The 15,446-nt window shown below is 43.0% G+C and overlaps 1 protein-coding gene across 1 annotated transcript in view; it reads left to right on the top strand.

Annotated features, from left to right (window-relative positions):
• LOC142793763 (cell adhesion molecule Dscam1-like) overlaps positions 1-15,446 on the top strand; it is a 510,593-nt gene that overhangs the window by 449,665 nt on the left and 45,482 nt on the right. The window contains exons 14-17 of the mRNA XM_075885808.1: positions 4,355-4,503; positions 7,872-8,003; positions 9,220-9,387; positions 13,501-13,571. Of these exons, the coding sequence (XP_075741923.1) occupies positions 4,355-4,503; positions 7,872-8,003; positions 9,220-9,387; positions 13,501-13,571 (520 nt within the window). The remainder of the gene's footprint in view (positions 1-4,354; positions 4,504-7,871; positions 8,004-9,219; positions 9,388-13,500; positions 13,572-15,446) is intronic.

The raw sequence follows: 15,446 nt of genomic DNA, 5'->3' as shown, positions 1-15,446 counted from the left end.
TTGTTTTTCTTTTACTTCAGGGACATAAAGAAAATTTACCTAGAGTATCAGCAAGGTATAATTGAACACGGTGTTAATTGACAATCCTTAATTAGGATCATTTTTATAACACAGCCTTGTCTTAGTCCTAATTAGCAAGGGCTTAACTCAAGCGATCCTGGTAGTTAGGATGGCCTTAATATGTAAGGTCTTCTCTCTTTATGCGGTTTTCTGCTGCTTTGTTCCCCTCTCTTGTTTTTTTTTCTTTCTCTCTCTGCCTTGGAAATGTGCGTGCACTGAATAGAGGCCTAAATTTCACATCCTCAGTGTCATTTTTGGTGAATTTGCTGAGTACAAGCCTTAATATGCACCAAATTACAAGAATATACAAAATAAGTACTGTAGCTATCCTCATTTCTCGATTGCACATCGTGAAGAGCAAACTGCCTGTAATTAGCCACTAGGTATCATGAAGAAAGGGACCAAGAGAGCACACTTAGCCGAGTTATCACATTGCAAGCACTAGGCGCAGAGTTGCACATTTCTGGTCACCCGAAATGGTGGAACGGGAAAGTTTAACAGCTCCTCTGTTAAAGGTAAACATCATTTTATATATAACTTGTTGAAACTCTATAGACGTTTTGAGTTAAAAATGCTAGAAGGTAAACCTCTATTCGTATCATTAAGGGGCCTATAGTGTAACAAAAACATCAGTCATATAATGGAAACCTAACTTACAGAATCCAGTCATAACGGTGTTTGTTGGGTAAAAGCGTGAGCATGCACGTCTATTCGAAGTCTTTACCTAAACACACATCAAAACCTGAAATAAAGAAAACTACCAAAGAAATTCGGCGGAAGAAGAAACGAAAATAAAAAGGTTGCACCTCGGTCGCAGGATATTCTCCGTTCGGAAGATGATACCAGAGCTTGCGGCAGCTAACAACGGTGCAGTCATGCTTCACGCACAACATAGAGCGGGCAAGAGTTTGCGAGTGGGAAGGCGGAGATCGGGGAAGAGGTGGGCCTTAGTCGAAGCGGTGAGGCTTTGTGAGGTCGCCTCCGATGGCTGTTAGAAGAAGGAGCGCTCGATAACATCGCGTCGTCGGCAAATGTTTTTCCTATGAATATCGCACTCGAGCCACTCAAAAGCTGCCGACATAATAACACTGCAGCACACGTACACAAAGCTAAAAGTAAGATCTCTCGCGAACCCAAACGTCACTATTCAAACTACGTCAAAGACGAGAGATAGGAAAAGGAAGTGGGGGGAACGCGGGAAGATGAACAGAAACTGCAGAAAGCCACGTGTAGTACGTTATTCTTTTCAAGCGCAATAGGCCGGCGCTATGAGGAGGCCTCCCTTGAGTACCGACATCAGTGGCTTTGAAGCGACGAGGCTTGCAGGGCAGGCGCGTGTGGAGAGTGCTCAAAGGCGAGAAGGAGGCCAGGCAGCGCAGTGGTGTGCGCCGAGCGCCGGGTATCGACCCATTAAGCGGAAAACCGGCCGGCTAATTAAACGCCCGGTGAAAAAAAAACGATGGCTTCTTTTACGCAAGAAGCACACGCACAGACGCACGCGCTCTGCCTACGAACTCAGTGCGGTGTGCTAGGCTTCGCCGTGCTCTTCCATCAGGGCGAGTCAATACCGGCTCGACTTTTTATCTACCAGTGAGTCCGTGTGTTTGTTCCTGTACGAGTATGTGTACTTATATGCGTTAACAGAAGGAAGCTCCCCTCCGCGTGCTTCATGCGCATTAGCGTGTTTTAAGAGGCCTCGCTTTGCGGCTAGGCATGCGCATCGCTTACCGCACTGCGTAACGGGATTCCGCAGCTTTGAGTGGGAAAGTGTTGGTGCGGACGGCGGCTTTGAAGAATCACTTTTCGTTTGCTGTGAAGAAGTTGGAGGGATCGAAATCAATTTCGCCTGCTCCGTGTACGTCAACGTCGTTATGATTTCTTCACTCACGACACGAGAAGACTTTTGTAGTTGATAGGCCCACCTCCAACACCCCTAACTTTGCAATCGACTCAGATTGAGGACGAAAAGTTATGTGCTGCTCATCCAACGTAATCACGCGAAGCTGAGCTTGTCGCAACAGTTTTACCCCGTAGCTATTGCCGAGCATTCCTGATCGATTACAAGTTGCATTGTAGAACGAATGCGAGGCCGTCAGTTTTTCGATGATGGTTATCAGCCAATCCTGCTCTCCACACCACCTGCTTCGCCAGTGCCACAGCTTCATCTCTGCCCTGCTCCTCCCCCCGTAGCTCTATCCTATCCCCGTTACTGTCAGTCATTAACCAGACAACAAACTTCGCTTCCCTCTTCCCACATACTTTAATCCCTGCTTTACTCTTTCGTTACACTTCCCTCTAGCTGAGGAGAGCACTAGTGACGAATCACCTGCGGTGTATAAGGACCTTAAACAGTGCTACCGTTAAAAAAATTACTGTATTGTCAGTGTTCGTATGGACATACGAGTAAGTATCGGTCCGCCACCCAAAGATCGCACCAATACCTACTCATATTCAAACCTTTTCAAATTACAGCTCCCTTTGAAAAGTGATTCTATGGGGGCTACACGTGCCGCTGGCTCGTTTTGTATCCAGTCACCCTCTCTTTCAAAGAGCTCGAAAACTCGCCGCCGCAACCCACTCTCCGCAGTTTTGCAATGCCCATCGCGCGCAATGCACCACCGTAATTAGGGCGCGCTCTCCTCGTGCCCGAGATCCCGGAGCCTCGCTCCGAGAGCTCTGAAGATAATCGTTGCAACGGCCGGTCAGCACCTCCGCCAGCACAGCAGCTTCAGAATGGCCCCCCGCATCCTTCCAAGCTCGACACCCAACCACGTCCGCCGCGCCTCACGACGCGAGAAGCGAGTGCGGCGATGCTGCCTATCTCCGCAACGAGACCGAGTGGCGTCCGGGAGAGGTGGCGGTGGAGGCGACCGTTAATTACGGACGCTGAGGGTGTCCGCCGCCAGCTCGCCTGGCGCTTACGGGCTATGCTCAGCCGCGTAATAGCGAACGGCTGATTAAGGAGTGTCATTGCAACCATTCTCGTGGCATCCCGTTACAGAGGGATAATTAGGAGTTATTAGCTTTCACGTACGTCCCCCAGACGTGGCGCTTGCACTCGCGAATAAAATTAGTATAACCTATTTTTCTCGCCAGTGCAGGAGTCACAAATGTGGTACAGTGTGCCGCTTTAATAATGGATGTCAACAACGTTCTTTCTTTTTGAAGGCTGCTAGTTGCAGCACAAAACATAATTGCTTCCTGAGGGGATTTTGTGAAACGATCTCATCTTTTGTAGTCTTGATAACAAGCCCCAACGCGGTGGTCTAGTGGCTAAGGTACTCGGCTGCTGACCCGCAGGTCGCGTGTTTGAATCCCGGCCGCGGCGGCTGCATTTCCGATGGAGGATGAAATGTTGTAGGCCCGTGTGCTCAGATTTGGGTGCACATTAAAGAACCCCAGGTGGTCGAAATTTCCGGAGTCCTACACTACGGTGTCTCTCATAATCTAATGGTGGTTTTAGGATGGTAAACCCCACATATAAATCAATCTCGATATCAAGTTACAATAACTTCAGTCACTTTCACTAAGGAAAGCAATTGCTATTTCTCTAAAAGCGTCGTCGTTTAGCATAGCTTATGTCCAGTCAAGCAATGCCTCGTGTATGATTCAACGCCGTTTACTTTTGATCAAGGACATTTGAAGTTTTATTTATGGAAAAAAAATATGAGCGAAGAAAGCTCGAACTCGCTTTACTTGTGAACACCACTGCTTAGCATCGTATAGGTCGTTCACGTAACTGCAACCACATAAAACTAATTAATTAGGCAAAATGTTGCCATACCTCTACGACGCACTTTACTGTTTAGAAAACTCTGAGCCCATATTCACAAAATTGTCCTACGGTAAACATTTTCGAACATTAACCTTCCATTCAATCACGATGCACAAATACAAAGTTAGTGAAGCTGGCTTACTATCGGGAAAATGCACCCAAAAAAGAGAAGTTTCGTCAAATCGGCGCCTGAAGAATAACGAAGAGCTGAACTGTTTATAGTTGGTTGGCATTGCTAATTGTGGTAAAACAGCGCCAGACAACGAATACTAAACAAACTAACACATATGATTTTTTTTCATCCTTATGACCTCATAGTCTAGGGCTGCCTTAAGATAACAATGAATATAAATGTTGCCCTTTATTATTCTGTGAAATTGACGCGTAGAGTCGGATTGGTATCAATGCTTATGGGATTGACTGTGCAGCAGGATACTATGCGACCTCGTAAGAGAACTTTACTTTGTGTTTGTCGCTATGTCTTTAAAAGAAAACATCGAATTTCGCTTGGTCTCTTAGTTTTACGCAAGATGACACTCCGACGCCGGATGGTCTGACATCGTCGCTACTCTTCGCTGCAACCGAAAGAAGTGATTCTGGTTTGTACACCTGCCTCACGGCAAATAAGTTTGGAAAAGACGAAACTAACATCAAGTTACTTGTGCAAGGTGAGCATTTTTGTTTTCTTCTGGCTAGCAGAATCTTGGTCGTTTGGGGGAAGCGTGTTACGAGGGTTGTGTCCGGTATATATATATATATATATATATATATATATATATATATATATATATATATATATATATATATATATATATTTGAAACTCATGCCACTGCGTTGTATCAAAGCTTGGGAGACCCGAGGTGACGCTGTGAGCGAGACGACTCACTCACAGGCCACCTATTCTTGGCCGTGGTTAATAGAAGAGAGTTCTCACGAACATTTCCAATTCCACATTGGTTCCCTCTTACGACCTTCTCATGTATCTTTGTTTAATCAATGCGCTTACATTACTCATTACATCTTGATATTAATGTGTTCACAACTGGAGATGTTTTTAACTTGTTCCCATGCCTCCCCCTGACCCCTCTTAAAGCACAACTTCTTCGTTTCTGGTGCTTTCTCCGGTACACGACCATACAATCGAAACCGAGTTCAAGCGATATCAGTCGTTTTGAGTTTGTGGTGACGCTTGGCGTTAACGGTTTCCAATAAACTTCTTCAGAACACGTCCGAGAGTAATGGATCAAAGGAGCCACACCAATTCTATATTTCAGTCTGCCACTGCAAGATGCCTTGCTTTTACCACGGGACTCAAGGACAAACATATCCGACCAGCCAGCACAAGACAGTAATGTTGCAAAGCGAATCGCTGCGTCTCAAATGCAGCTGTTTAAAGAATAAAACAACGTAACATGTTTTTTGAACATCGATCTTTCTCGGTTTCGTCCGCCCCTGTTACCACTTGTGCCGTATGCCCACGCTATCTCAAGCTACGTGGTATAAAAAGAGCAATAAGAAAAGGAGAACGAAAAAAAAATGTACAGCGTGCGTGACGGCAGATAAGAAAATGAAGCACCCAAACTAAATAGAACGCACAGAAAGAGAATAGGGGGTGTGCTCGTTTCGGGTGTGCTCGCAGCGGCCCCCCTGCGCAGGCTGCTATTTTCGGAGAAATTATTTCATGGCCCATTGCGCACCTTCTCTTTATGCCTGGACCATCGCTCAGTGTGAGAACTGCGTGTGTTTGCTGCTCACTTGCTCACTAGAAATTCAACGCCACCCCCAGCCTTCACAGAAGAGATTTGGATGGCGTCCCGCAAATTTATGTCTCTAGCGTTGCTCCTGTTTGCCCTTTTCGGTCTCCCCGTCTTTCTTTTTTTTGTTTCTTTTCTTTTTTCAAACTGTGCTCACGTATTGCGATTATTTGGTCTCAGAGTTCTTTTTTTATTGCACGTTTCGAATTTGTTTTGAATGAAGAAAGATATGTCTGAGATAGCTTTTCATAACTGTCTTGAGATTACTCTGAAAAGAGCCTTGGAAGATTCATCGCAAAGTGGTAAATAGCAGGGATTCCAAAAATGAAATATGGCAAAACGCAGTAAAGAGATCGAAGGGTGGATGTTTGAGGCGACCCTTACGAGGAAGCACAATAATGTCAAAAGTAAACAAGCACTGTGAACATTGCGCCCACGACTACATCATTCCCTCGCCTTTATTTTCAGTCTCTTTTTTTCTCATCATCATCATCATCATCATCTCAATGTCTTTCTTTGTGTTGCTGTCGTTGCCTGCCAGTTGCAACTTTTGTTAGTTTTGCTTCGTACGCTGCTTTCGAGACGGAGTTGTTTTCAGTCCATTAGCTAATCTTTCCCGTGAACTCAATATGAATTTTTTTCTCTCTACCAGAGTTGACACAGCTGTCATTTGTAGCTTTGCTCGATTCTGGCATTCGAAGAAGAAATAGAAGCACGTGCCGTACACTTCAGCAAACAAGCAACAAACACTTTTTTGTTTACAATTCGCTCCAAAACTTCAGACTAAAAATGACGACAAACATTAGTCTTTTTGGCATTCGCATTATCTTCGCCAATATCAACCATCATTATCGCTTAGTTTGGCCTATGTTGTTTCCATTGAATAACGAAGACCTTGTGTAAACGAATTTTATTAGCCTATTTCCTGCGCAACGGCCTTAAATATCTCTCAAAGCATCATAATTCTATTCCATCAGCAAAGCTGTGGTTATCGTCTAGGCTTCGCCTATGTTACAGAATTATTAGGTTCTAAAGCGCATTTATAAGCCTGGGGAGTTTACCACAACTGTATGAAGCCTAAATAGGATAATATATAGTTATATGTTGATTTTACAGTACATGTGAACATGATTGTCACGGTGCAGAGACGACATGATTGATTTGCGATGGATTTTATCACTATATTTCACTAGATCAACGGTACAGCAAAGTTAAGAGAATGCTGACAAAGCAAGAGTGTTGCAGATAATTTCTTATACGCGAAAGCGTTAAAGAGGTTCTTTCGCGGAAATTCCGGCATCAGTCTCAGCGTCATTCGTTTTGAGCTCAAAATTATCATCATGTCCGTGATCGTAAAATCGAGAAATATGGAAATAAAATAAACAATGAAAAAATTCCAGGTCTGAGCAAAGATCGAAATTCGCGGGGCAAGCAGCTGTTCTACCACACAAGCAGGCGTCTGCTAGGGAACGCAGTGAAAATACACTCATCCGCTTGGAAATACATTGAAATTAACTAAACTTTCGTGTTATACGGGTGGCAAACACCGCTAAGAAGCCACATGTTTCCGCTTTTCTTCCTTACATTTAGTACGCAGTGCTTAGATGGTTCTTGATCAAGTGCCAGTTCATGCTGTTGATAATTTTCTATCTAAAGCACACTGTAAATCACATTGATAGCAGACCTGCTGAAAAAATATCAAGCTAAGTTGATTGTTTTCTTTTTGTGAGTAATACAGGCTTAGGTTGTAGTCTGTCTAAAAAAATTCATTCTCGAACTGATAATTGTGTTACTGTATCCATCAACCCTCCCAATTCGGCACGCACTAAAAGGCCCACACAAAAAAAGGTCATTTCTCTCGGCATAAGAAAATCCCGAAGTAAAACTTTGAGCCTGCCTGTGCTAAAGCGAACGCCCCGTGTAGCCACTGCTTGTGTGTGACTTCATTCTGCCGCACCTCCGAAGCTTGGCAGGTAATGTGACCTTCATCACATAATAAGCACTGAGTTTCTATATAGACGTAACTCGTTGTAGCATTCGCAAGTTCTTTTTGGCCAACGCAATGGATCGCATCGTGTCTTACAGACCACTTGTAAACAGAGCGCAGGATTCTGACTCTCTGGCATCATGGGGACGACGATGGACGCGACATTCCTATAGTGTCCGTCCGTTGAAAAAAAGAGAGCGCTTAACCGTTTTAAGAACACGAGGCACAGTTCCACGTTGCAAGACTTTTTTCGTTAAGCTTGGGTAAATTAGTGATATTCTCTTTTCTTTGCAGAGACACCAGATGCACCCGATGACATCAGAGTCGTAGAAGCGACCAGTCGACGAATATCGCTTCGCTGGAACACGCCTTTCGACGGGAACAGTGACATTCTTGGCTATTTCGTGCAGTGGAAAGAAGTTTCTGGTGAGTTGCTGCCTCGTCGCCACATGTCTATCTTTTCGTGTGCACCCAGTAGTATACGTGAAAAAAACGTTATATATATATATATATATATATATATATATATATATATATATATATATATATATATATATATATAGAGAGAGAGAGAGAGAGAGAGAGAGAGAGAAAACGAGTATGAGTAGCCTAGGAAAGAGGGGCTACTGTTATGTAAATATAATGAAGGAGCACTACTCACCACTGCGGAGCGCATGAAAGAACCATTTAAACGGAGCCATCAACTGTAAAAAAAAAACCCACAAGTGTTGCACAAATCTTCGCAGTATTTCAAACTTGCGGATGTCTTAGCACAGGGGTCAGTAACTGGTAGCCCGTGAGGCAGAAATATGGAGCCCCGACCACAACTATAAGAACCACCCCCTCCCCCGCGAGCTCAATCCTAAGTAAGCAATGAATACCCGCACGACTTTCTGCTGTGGCAGATGAACAACCTAGTGTACGTATTAGCCATCTGGCTTATAACTTTCAGCCTTAAAGGTCGCATTAAATGTCGCTTCTTTTTTCTTGTACACTACGTTCAAAATGGGCCTTTTGCGGGTCTGACCAGCGCCTCCATTGGAGATAATCGAAAACGAAGTTGAGGGTTCTTATCCTGTGATATTGCTGACCAAACACTGGCTAGCTATCTCGGGGGCCTGCATCTGCTCCTTTCTTTGGAGGAAACATTTGCATGTTTGTGACATTAGCTGTCACTTGTTCGGCAGCTGACGTCGTCGTTAATCCACTAAAATTCCCTAGGCGTGCTTTGTCGATGCCGGCAAGCATGCGCAATATACATACCCAGAAAAGGCCCATGGCAGCTTTGTGACATGCGTGCAGTAAATAAAGGTGGTGTTCATACCAATTCTGTACATCACTCTTGGCAGTTCAACAATGCTTTTTACCTTTGCCTGTAAAGGCCCCTCTCCCCGAACCTCCTCAAACGCTCTGAGACCTCCGCCGTCCAGGTTTCATGCAACTCGGCCCTTCGGCCCAAAAGGTTGCCGACACCAGCGTTGGCCAATATGGTTCTACTCCTATCTCGGCAAATTACTAAAAGGTCCCAAAAAAAGAAATAAATATAGTGTGTCACTCCAGTTTGGCTCAACCACCTCTGTCTACCATCAGCATGAAACAGCGAAGACATCCCCGACTTATGTGTTATGGCGTTTACTCTCAGGCTCATGGCAGAAGGATTCGCGACATGTGGAGGTACCCGGTTCCAACACGTCATCTGTGTTGAACGACCTGGAGCCTATCACTGCTTACCAGCTGCGCGTGCTCTCAGTCAACAAGTTTGGGAGGAGCGAACCAAGCCCCATGATTTCTGTTACCACGGACGAAGAAGGTAGGTCCTATCTTCCTTGAGTACCTAAATTGTTCGAACAAATAATCAAGATATTATGTTGTTTTTTTTTCGGTGCATTACGCTTGTGCAAGTGAATTATTAGTTAGCGTGGATGTCGTATACCAACGAAGGCTAATGGTAAATGTGCCCCTCAAATTCACATTTTAGGAATATTTTCGTCTGGTTCACACAAAAGGCCAACGGTTTGCTAAAGAAACACGCGTGAATAAGCGCTGGTGTCAATTTTTATATTAAGTATTGGGTCAGTAACCATTTATTAAGATATATATATATATATATATAAATATATATATATATATATATATATATATATATATATATATATATATCGTAAGAGAACAGGGACCACTATATTGTCATGGGTTTGAGACGTGGACGAAGGCACCAGACTGTAGGTAAACGATGTAACTGTTTATTTGGGCTGAACTTGTGTCTGGTCAACGAAAATTGAAACTACAGCGATACCCACTGGCACCAATAACGGCGGACAGAGCATTGGCCAACGATAAAACTACAAGCGGCGAAATGCGTCGGCATTTATACATGTGCTGTCGATTACTCCAGACTTATCACTGGTCGTCACGCAAGCTCTAGATTAACCTCGAGTGTTTTCAAGTAGCCATGGAATGGGTTCACTAGAAGAGCGTATTGCCTCACGAATTCAACACCGCAACATTTTCAAGAATCTGTCCAGTACGAGCAGAGTTACAAACATTTTGACGCACGCTGCAAACGCATTTTTTTCTTCTCTCGTCCCCACGAAAGCACTGGAAGCTAAGCACAGAAAGATGGCAGGGGCAAAGAAAATACGTCACGCGCGCCTCGTGACGTTGAACACTTTTTTCTCCGTTTTTTTTAAATACGTGGCTTTTCCGTGTGGTCGCGCATGCACACATGGACAAGTCCCGGCCTCTCCCGGTGATCCCTGTAACGACCGAGCGAGCCATGCTCAAACCAGCCAATGGCTGACTGATGGCTTTCTACGAGTGATTTTTGAGCGTTTTTCGTCCTATGTCGAGAGAAGAGAAAGTAATCTTGAGCTGATTTTATAATTTATTGCGTATTCCATGCCACGTGCTGCGCTCAAATATTTGGCTCGCATGTTCTTCGGAGCCTCGACTACCGATCACAGTATTTTCTGACTATACTCGAAAAGCGTTGCAGGGCCCCTTTAACAGAACGATCTATAATAATCGCGAGTCTTCTCGAACAATGAGGCGCAGTTTGTGCGGACCATTTCTGGCAGGCTTTGTGGGCGAAAACTGATCGATACAAGCGCGAAAATTAGGAACGCGCCTGGCAATAATATACAGATGTGTGCTCTGAAATCACGCGTCATATACAAATTCACTGATATTTCGTGTTATTAACTTAAAACTGAGATATCTGACTATCTTGTCAGCCTCTGCGAGTCGAAGGTGGGGTTAACGAGCAGACAAGTACCAAGTGCATGAAAACAAGGCATTTTGCCGTTTCTGTGCAGTTGATAAAAATTCAATGCTAGGTTGCATAACAATGCTTTAACGGCGGCCGCATAGTCGTGACGGCTCCTTTTATAACGCCTATGCACTGTCCATACTACTCACTAATATTTACCGAAATATTGATGCGTATCACTGTATGCTTAAATATTAAGAAAAAAATGAGCACTTCCACCAGATCTAATTCAAATTTGCAATCTATTCTACAACAATTATGTGGCGAATCGCATTAGAAATGTGAAGTGTGTTATGAGGAGGGGTGAGTGGTGAATAACCAACGCAGTTTATCGGCGTGTGTATTGTCACTTCGAGTTCACCACGGCGCTTGATTCTAAGCACGTGTTATAATTAGCGAACAGCACTAATTACATCAGCATGCTTAGCGTTAGACTTCACGCAGGGCTGCGATCTGTCAATACGGCCGCAATGATGAGTTACGGACGCGCCATCTAGCTATATAGCTTTCGTGATGCAGAGGCGGCTCTTCAGGTACTTGAATTAAATATATGCAAGGAGATACAGTGAGGCTTGAGTGGAGGGTAATGATGGTCAGAGTACTTTAGGTTCCATTGTTTCTCCGGTGCCTAATTTAACCACCACATTCTTACTGCTACCAAGGACCAGTGTTTCACGTTGGTTTGGAGTTGGAAAAAAGGGACAGCGAAAGGAGCATTGGCTTGGTTAGAATTGATGAGCTCCATTCTGAAAAATCTAATGCCATATGTTTCACTATTATAAGTTCAACAATAACGGAAAGAATCAAGGTTGAAATTTCAATTTTACATTTTGCGTTAAAATCTTGATAATGACGTAGAAAACATGAAGATGTATTTGTAGTTTTTTTATGGCATTGGCTCGATGAAAATCTGTGAAACCTCGCATACTAAGTCTATGGCGCCAACGAATTGCAACGCACTGCATTTTCATCGATTGAAAGCTATAAGGCCCTATAGGCACCTTCGAAATTTCTTACGTAACGGCATTTGGTCAGCACCAAATACCGTGACGCCAATGTGATGTCGCCACCCGCATTATTTTTTTACGCGTTTTTCCTCTACAGAGTGGTACTTTTGGGGTTGTAGAATTGTACTTAAATACGGAAAAAAATTATTTTGCTCTGTAGTGTCCCTGTTAGAGGGAACGGTGCAGCGTTGTGCGGGGGAAGGGAAAGGACGGTAAAAAGAAGGGAAAAGCAATGTAGGAAAGAGCAAAAGGAGAAACTACTTTCTCACTGTAAGCATGATAGTACTGATTGCTAGTCGTTGGTACCGCAGTTATACAGAAAATATAATTCCAAGCCAGCACATTGCGTACTAGAGGTGGACCATGAACCTTTTGTCTACTGCTGCGGCTGGTCTCTTCACATCGATTATATATACTCTTACATAATTCATAAGCAACCCCTTTTCCCTTCCTTCAAAAGATATCCAGACAACACACATATCGACCAGAAATAAACTGAAGCTAAATCATGCATTTTGTTATTACCTGTCTATTAGTACGCTTCATAAATTATATCAGCTGTGAAAATGAAAAACATATGGTTGCTTCAAGTCACTGAAGCATCTCACCCGGACCTCAATGGCTTTAAAGGCATATAAGCCAGTCTACACGTTTACTTATTGCTAAGTAATAACTATGTTGTAAAATAAGGCAACCAAAGGCTCTTCTTGCCATGATGTAAAGAGTTTTGCTAGACCTAAATGGCTTTAGGATAATAATGATATGAAACTGTACTGCTAACTCTGGCGAACCAGTGTGGCGGAGTTTGAGGCGTAACTTCAGGAAGGGAAAGGGCGCCTACACTTCATTTTCTTTATCAATTGCCACAATTTCCTTCCCAAAATACACGAACGCACAAAAGTTCTCAAAACACTGCTGGACTGCAAATTATGTAGTTTAGTGTCTAATTATTTAGTTATATTTACCTTTGCTTTCATAGTTTGAAAAAGTACCTTATTATACGGTAATGTGGAGGTAGAGCAATAAGCTTTTAACTGGTATGTGGGATTTAACGTCCATATGAATAAAACCGCCATATGTATATGAAAGACGCTATAGTGGAGGACTAAAAAATTTAAACCACCTGGGGTTGTTTAAGGTGCACCAACATCTGAGCACATGGGTCTACAGTAATTTCGCCTCCATCAAAAACGCAGGTGCCCCAGCCGGCATTTGATCTCGCGGCATGAGGGTCAGCAGTTGAGTTCCTTAGCCACTAGACCGTCGCCGCGGGGCAGCATTGAGCTTTTGTAAGGTCAATTTACCGCAAGGATTGAACAGTGTATATCTAAAGACTGTGATATATCCATTGGCAAGTACTTAAATTTTCATAAGTTCCTGATACATGGCACTCGATGAACTTTCATTCCATCCAAAATAATTTATTCGAGTTATACAGTTGTCTTGTTGCAGCCATTTGATGAGCCGTTGTATCATGTTTCGTACTATTATCGAATGTGTGAGAACTAACCACATCATCGACGTAACAGCATGTATGCTTTGTAAAGCGTTGCGGATAGCCTCAAACTAGAAACGTGTTGGTATGTTAAAAATCACATTTCATGCATTGTCTGATCATTGGTGCATACAAAGAGCAATATTCTTGCAGTGCCTTCAAAACCTCCTGAAAATTTGGTTGTCGCGCCACTAAGTTCACAAGTTCTGAAGGCTTCGTGGAAGGTGAGTATGGAGAAGGAAACAGGACTACATACTGTAATTAGCGCCTAACGCTTTACGCAGCAAAAATAGACGCCCTTTGTCCCAACGTGAAAGAAGGTATTGGCCGATTCTAGCAAATTATATATAAATTAATGCGTTTGTCACACTGCGCCCCAGAAAATACAGATGGACCAAGGCCACCTATGAGGAGGATACCAAATTTTGTGATTCTACCAGGAATTCAGGCTTTCCTTTTCGTGCATTGTTTTCGATAAACTGCACAATTTACCGAACGAGCTTTGGAATCAATTAAAAAAGCGAAACGAAAATTGAGAATTCATGTGATTGTAGTTAAGGTCTTTGGTGTAATAGCTACCTCCCGACAAAATTTAGATGACCCAATTGAAGTTGCTGACTATTGCCTGCAGTAGTTCACGCTGCTTCTTGTGTTGTCCTTAACTGCCCAGTTGGATGTTTTAAATGATTATTTTTGAAGCAAGAAAGCTGGGCGAAAAATTTCAACAAGGTAGTTGTAGACGAGGACGCAAAACCTACGGTGACAGGGTTTCAAACTTTCTGTGAAATGTTCATTATTGTTTTTCTACTTACAAAATATATTCACGTGAAATACAAAAAAAAACTTGTGACGTGCTTGCTTACGCGCCCATGCGCGCCGTGAATGCAGTGTTATGTAACGTTCCGCGAACAAACGAAACGCTTAATTCTGGGTGGTTTATGATAGCAATAAGCAGACACGGCTGTTATATTTTCTGTTGCCGCAAGAAAAACATACGTTTTCGCAAAGCCTTTTCGAGGCAGTACTTGTGGTAAAATTTTAAGGAGCACTTCAATACAGCGCATAATCGGGAATGTCATGTAATGAGTCTAACTCGACGTTCATGAGTCTAACTCGACGTTTAGCATGCTGATGTACAACTTTCTAATTGAATATATTTCACCGGCTTCATTGTTTCAAATTTTCGTTATTATGCATGCCTAATTAGATAATTAGAAAGATCACAAAACCAGTGTGACGAGATTCTGGCAATGATGAGCAGCTACCACTGGGTCATGTTGTGATCTATCTATCTATCTATCTATCTATCTATCTATCTATCTATCTATCTATCTATCTATCTATCTATCTATCTATCTATCTATCTATCTATCTATCTATCTATCTATCTATCTATCTATCTATCTATCTATCTATCTATCTATCTATCTATCTATCTATCTATCTATCTATCTATCTATCTATCTATCTATCTATCTATCTATCTATCTATCTATCTATCTATCTATCTATCTATCTATCTATCTATCTATCTATCTATCTATCTTGCCGCCTACACTTGGGTGCTTTAATGATCACCCCGTAACTTGGCGTAAACCAAGACTTGTGTAAACCAAGACTTGAGGGTAAGATGGCTGTACGGATGCGACTGGCTGATTATGACATGATTAATGTTACCATTCCCGTCATAAACGTCGTAAAACAGCACCCGCCAGACAGTAACACACACCCACGAGTGGGTATGCGCTACTGTACGTATATATGTGGTTATGTGAATATGTGCCATAGTTGAATGACACTTGATATATAGTCAGGAACGGTGAGAACGTACATGGGTAATTTAACGCTTGGTCGTTAAGAAAAGATGTACATCGGCTGTGTTAACCAAATGAATGCCAAGAAAAAATTTCAGAGGGCCAGTAGGAGTTGCACACCAGCATTCTGCGTGGCAACCATGTATTCTACCACAAAACCACGCCACGTCTCAAAACTACTTTTTGAATAGACCCTAATAATCGTGTATCGTCGATTGTGGTTGCAGTACTGGCTATCCAATTTTATAATCGTTACATATGTACTACTATGATACAGCCGTCATG

Source organism: Rhipicephalus microplus, chromosome 2 (genome assembly GCF_043290135.1).
Source record: "Rhipicephalus microplus isolate Deutch F79 chromosome 2, USDA_Rmic, whole genome shotgun sequence".
Taxonomy (NCBI): domain Eukaryota; kingdom Metazoa; phylum Arthropoda; class Arachnida; order Ixodida; family Ixodidae; genus Rhipicephalus; species Rhipicephalus microplus.
Note: the sequence above shows the minus strand (reverse complement) of the source record. Positions and strands in the feature narration are given on the sequence as shown.